General features: G+C 41.6%; 1 protein-coding gene and 1 pseudogene across 5 annotated transcripts in view; one reads left to right on the top strand and one right to left on the bottom strand.

Annotated features, from left to right (window-relative positions):
- Eef1akmt2 (EEF1A lysine methyltransferase 2) overlaps positions 1 to 5,733 on the bottom strand; it is an 80,862-nt gene extending 75,129 nt beyond the window's left edge. For 2 of the 5 annotated variants that reach the window (XM_058580728.1, XM_046448779.2), the window contains exons 1-3: positions 5,561 to 5,728; positions 3,550 to 3,615; positions 2,865 to 2,979 (exon numbers count right to left, since the gene is read on the bottom strand). In XM_058580728.1, coding sequence (XP_058436711.1) covers positions 2,865 to 2,979; positions 3,550 to 3,615; positions 5,561 to 5,664 — 285 coding nt within the window. In that variant the 5' untranslated portion in view covers positions 5,665 to 5,728. Of the gene's footprint in view, positions 1 to 2,860; positions 2,980 to 3,549; positions 3,616 to 5,560 lie in introns of those variants that run through there. The other 3 variants (XM_046448780.2, XM_046448778.2, XM_046448781.1) reach the window with 3 other exon arrangements.
- On the top strand, positions 3,742 to 4,058 carry LOC124095587 (small ribosomal subunit protein eS27-like; annotated as a pseudogene).
- Positions 5,734 to 6,000: the final 267 nt, after the last annotated feature.

Consider the following 6,000-nt stretch of genomic DNA (forward strand, 5'->3'; position numbering starts at 1 on the left):
AGCGCTCTACCGCTGAGCCACACTCCCAGCCCCTATACCTCTGTTATTGAAAATGATGTGAAGACAAAATACAAAGCATAACCAATTATAAAAAAATGTTGACAAAAAAAAGCAGGAAAATAATCTGAAAATTCAATATAAGAAAAATGTGTTATGGGAATAGAGTATGGGCAACTGAACAGATGTAGTCCATAAGTGCTGATCAACTCTCAAGATCATTAACTATATTTTTAAGTCTTGCACTGAGATAAATAGCTGTTTTTTCTTAAGTATTGCTCTCGGTGGAGAATGCATGCATATTCCTTTTCTGTCATACTGCTCATTTTGAAATTCTTCTATGATTCAATATAGAGCAACATGATCATTCTCTATTAAAATTTTCCATTTTCTGCACCATGCTATGTTGTTTTGGTTACACAGAAAACTCTTCTACACTTATTCAATATACAGAGAACAAGTTCAGCAGAAACAACTGGAGTGTTTCTAAGTGTGTTCTACCATTGAGGTACATCCTCCAAACCTTTTTAAGTTCTATTTTGAGACAAGGTCTCACTAAGTTATGGGGGTTTGCCTCAAACTTGCGTCCTACCTCAGCTTCCCAAGCCACTGTGGGCCACTGCGGCTGGCCATCATTGCCTATCTTATCCTACCAAGCACATAATTATTTTCAAACCAGTCAGTGATATCACTGGCCTCCCTCCTCAAGCAAATATGGATTTAATTCATTAAAAGCTCCTTGAATCAGGAATGCCAATGCAGACAGATGACACATTTTTAAACTTTTTATCCTTGCTGAATCACATCATGGATAATACATTCACCTGAAATTTCTGTCCCATGCACTGGGCTAAATGGAAAAAACAATCTTTGTTGGTAATACCTTGACATTCATTTTTAGAAGTCTTGATCACACGTAATTCCAAATCTGTCTTTATGGTATGGCATAAGAAATTCACTTCTTCTGCAAAGTCCATCAAATCATCAAATAAGCCTTTTATAAATAATTCATATTTTCTAGTCACTAATACAGAAAGGAGCAAATAAGTCCTTGAAGTTTCAGATCCAACAAGGACATGAACTTTATTGTAGGTGATAAAAAAAAATTTTTTAAAGTGAGATAATTTTGAAAGTATTTTCCATTAACCAAAATAAGGCATATACTCATTTGTCTATGTTAAATATAAGTCTATCTTCTTCAACAGTCAAACTTCTATGCAAGAAGAGTTCACCATTTAATGTGTTTTGTGACACTGGAGGAACCTTTGATTCAGAATATCCCTGAGCTTGTCAAATCCTTTGTATTCTCTGACAAAGGGCATTTTTTGGGAAAATGAGCATGGTGCTGTATGGAGGGGCAAGAGCAGTGAAGAACTGATTTGACAGGGGAGATTTCTTGTATTTTTCACCTGCATTTTCACTCCTTCTGTTATAATTCAGACACTCACTGCATTTTTATGAACAATGGGGGTTTATTTTTTTGTTATTTTTGTTGTTGATGATCTTTGGTACGAGGGATTGAACCCAGGGGCACTTAACCACTGAGCCACATTCTCAGTCCTTTTTAATATCTTATTTAGAGTCAGGGTCTCACTGAGTTGCTTAGCACCTCGCTAAGTTGCTGAGGCTGGCTTTGAATTCACGATCCTCCTGCCTCAGGCTTCAGCTGCTGGGATTACAAGTGTACACCACCACACCTGGCTGGAAAGTAGTTTTTAATCTACAAACTTAAGTACATGTTGTCTATTTGAAAGTTCAGTTATTGCTTGGTCATTCAATTAAGTAATTTTCTGTTTTCACAGAACCAATTATAACTAGCTTTTAGCTTCTACTGTTAAGTAGACTAGTATACTTAAGTTATCACTGCCTTTTCATGAGGAAACAATTTCACAGATTTCTTCCATGTGTAATAAGGAATATTTAGCTTCCCCAATACCAAATCTCTAATTAGGGTGCTCTAGTGAGATAATAAGATATATACATAAATATATAAGAAGGGATTAATTGGGAGAATTGGCCCACACAATTATGGTAGCTAAAAAGTCCCATGACAGGCTGTCTGCAAGCTGGAAAGTCAGTAGCATGGCTTAGTCCAAGCTCAAAGGTCTCAGAACCAGGGAAGCCAATGGTGTTAACTTTTACTCCAAGGCCAAAAGCCTGATGGCCCAGAAGCAACTGATGTTAAGTCCTGAGGTCCAAAGGTCAGAAGTTCTCATGTCTAAAACAGCAGAAAAAACTCTAGCTTTCAGTTTTCTGTTTCTTCTCTCAAGGCCTCCAGCCTACTGGATGGTGCGCACCCACATTGAGGGGCACCTTCCCCACCTACTCAGATTCAGCCAGACTCAGGTATTAACCTCCTCTGGAAAGCAATCTCACTTTCCAGAGGAGGTTATACACCAAAAATAATGCTTAGCCAAGTTTCTCAGTATTCATTTTACCTAGCACAATACAACTATCATGGATATAACTGAAAATATATTAATCCCTTCCTCAGAATTCAACTTCCTACCCACTTACATAGTCTTTTTTAAAAAAATAGAATTTGCCGTTTTTCAGGATTTTTGGCTTCCAGGATCTAAAAATTCAGAATTTAATCTTTCAGTATTGTAATTCTCAGGATTTTAGACTTTAGAGGTTTTGATCTTTGGGGATTTCAACATCCAGGATCATAGCATTTGGGATTCTGGGGCACTATTCATTTAGTGCTTTCTTACAATCCATGCAGTATCACTTTTGTATCATGTGACTTCTCAGAGAAGATGGTATGACTGCTTCATTACTTTATAGATGATTAATATCCTCAATTTTAAGACTTAATAATTTCATTTAAAACTGTGTTTAAACACATGAACACTAAAAGTACCAACAAGTTCAACCAGGAAAACACCATTTCCAGTTCCAATATCAAGCACTGAAGCATCCAGTGGAATCTTGTGTTTCTGCATCCACTTTATTAGTCGATTCATACTCTCTTCCCCAAACCTGTTAGAAACAGAATAAGTTATAAATAACAGATACAGAGCAAAAGTTACAACTTCAATTTATTTAAACTGTATATCATACCCCAAATTAAGTCTTTTTTGAAAGTGAGTAGAGTATTTGTGACTACCTAAACTTGTCTCTATTGTTATTTAGGAGAAAACACCTTCAAAAACTCAAAAGAGAACAGACTAGATTAATGTATTATTTATTAATATTTCTCTATATCAGCATTAAAATGTGGAAATGTCCCCAAAACTGCTATCTCAGACATCAGTATATGTTGATGGCTTAAAATTTTATTGCAAATTGCAAAATAGTACCTATAGAATGAAAATAATTTCCTAATACTCTTATCAACTTAAAACTGGGTCATTATGGAAAAAAACAACAACAACAACAAAAAAAAAAACTGGGTCATTAAAAAAGGAAAGAGATACTTTAAATCCACCCACTTAAACCAGATTCAACCCAGAATTCCCAAGATTTTTAGCCTTGGTTTTCTTTGACATAAGTGTAAACACACACAGACATATAGTATTTTGGATCATAATTGATTCTTTCCTAACTCACCAGATTTCTCCTGTATCTCCATATTCTTGAAAAGTTTGCAGTTCTCTCTCATAGACAGCATCCCAACTATGTAAAAAATGAAATGCAAAGCAAGATTCTAGAATTAAACTGTAATAAACTGCGAAGCAAATATATGTTTTCAATACAATATAGTGCTACTTATGACAGGTTCAAAACATTATTGGTCTTTCCAGCAGTGACGACCTCCCCACGAGAATATGCCTCTCGCAAAGGATCTCCTTCATCCCTCTCTGGAAGAGGAGAAGGGGAAACACAAGAAGCAGCGCCTGGTGCAGAGCCCCAACTCCTATTTCATGGATATGAAATGCCCAGGATGCTATAAAATCACCAGTTTTTATCCATGCACAAACAGTAGTTTTGTGTGTTGGCTGCTCCACTGTCCTCTGCCAGCCTACGGGAGGAAAAGCAAGACTTACAGAAGGATGTTCCTTCAGGAGGAAGCTGCACTAAAAGCAGCCTGAATCAAGATGAATGGGAAAACATCCCAATAAACATATTTTGGATTAAAAAAAATTTATTAGTGTTACCGAATGCACGTTAATTCAATTTCATAATATACTTGAGTCAAAAGAATGGAAAGTGTGGGCAGCAAAGTAAGTTTACATATGAAGAACTTTAAATATCCATGCAAAATAAATATTATTAATTTTAGCTTAAAAAGTTACAGAGAACACTGCCCAGGGATCTCTTAAGTCCCAGACCCATGTCCAAAATTTGACAGTACAAGCATAGGGTCATTACAGCATATTTGGTTTTCGATGTGCAGATATAGGATTTTCTACCAGTACAGCAGTTGCTCACAAAGAAACCCATCTGATAAAATCTGCTTAAAGATTAAGATTAAAGTTCTAAACCAGTCTCTTTCTCTTTTTTTATTGGTTGTTTAAAACATTACAAAGCTCTTGACATATCATCTTTCATACATTTGATTCAAGTGGGTTATGAACTCCCATTTTTACCCCAAATACGGATTGCAGAATCACATGGGTTACACATCCACGTTTTTACATAATGCCATATTAGTGACTGTTGTATTCTGCTACCTTTCCTATCCCCTACTATCCCCCCTCCCCTCCCCTCCCATCTTCTCTCTCTACCCCATCTGCTGTAATTCAATTCTCTCCCTTGTTTTTTTTTCCCCCTTCCCCTCACAACCTCTTATATGTAATTTTGTGTAACAATGAGGGTCTCCTTCCATTTCCCTGCAATTTCCCTTCTCTCTCCCTTTCCCTCCCTAAACCAGTCTCTTTCCTGGGATGTCTCCACTTCGCCCTGTGAAAATTTAGTACTCCGCTTAAGTCTTCTCTCAATCATTTTACATATACACCCCTATCATTTTCCTATACATCTCAAGAATCCCTACTCCCTCTTACCTCTCCAAATTATTTCTCATCCTAACTTTTTTCCACATTTTCATTCGTCTAATAATTCACTGAACAATTACTGAACGTCTGTTTTGTTTTTTGCAGTACTGAGGATGGAATCCAGGATAGCTTTACCACCAAGCCACAGCCTCAGGCCTTTTCATTCTCCTTAAGTTGCCCAGGCTGGCCTCCAACTCGCGATGCTCCTGCCTCAGCCTCCGCTGGGATGGCGGACGCGGCAGGTCACTTTCTCCGACGGCAAGCCGCCGCCTCTCACCCCCGCCTCCTCCCTCGCTCGCTCGGCGGGTCTCCTTCGCCTATCCTCGCCGGCGCCTAGGGTCCCGACCGTCTCAACCCCAGGTCCCGAGGTGGTCCCTCGGCCCCTCACTCGCCGCCTCCTCACCCCAGGATCCCTAAATGGCCTCCCCAAAAGCTTTCAGAGCCCGTCCCGCACCCAAGCCCCTCTTGCTCCACGCGGGTAAAGACAGGCTAACGGCCCCCGGCAAGCCCCTCACCGCCCTGGGCCTCGCCGTCACGCCCCCACCCCCGGGCCCCGCCCCGCCGACCCCCGCCCGGGCCCAGGCCGGCCACCGCAGTTCGCCCTCCCTATCCCGCGCCATACTCACTGCTCTCGGGTCCCCAGTGCCGACGGGACGAAGCCATCCTTCGCGGAACTACCCTCTCGGGACCGCGCCGCCGCAGCGCCACCGCCGTCAGCGCCCGCGCTCATCTCGCTCGGCGACCCAGTCGGCCGTTAGGGTCGCCATAGAGACGTGGCACGGGCAGAGCGGACGCCCGGACTTGGCACCTCTAGGCGGCGGGAGGCCGCCTTCTCCACTGCTCCGGGCCTGGCGCTGGGGCGCCAGTGGGCGGGGCGGGAAGTGCGGCTGCTTCCAGGCTTTTCCAGGTGCCCCCAGCACCGCGTAAGCGGGCAGAGCTTCGGCTTCCACCCTGAGGGCTCCGCCGGCGTCGGAGGTACTCGCTCCGTTTAAGTTTCAGCGCGACCTCATCTGTAGACTGCTCTTTGCAAGAGAGCACTCGAAACATTGCATTTTGGAAAACGGCG

Source organism: Marmota monax, unplaced genomic scaffold (genome assembly GCF_021218885.2).
Source record: "Marmota monax isolate L192 unplaced genomic scaffold, Marmota_monax_Labrador192_F-V1.1 WCK01_AAM20220418_F8-fsc00076, whole genome shotgun sequence".
NCBI classification, from domain to species: domain Eukaryota; kingdom Metazoa; phylum Chordata; class Mammalia; order Rodentia; family Sciuridae; genus Marmota; species Marmota monax.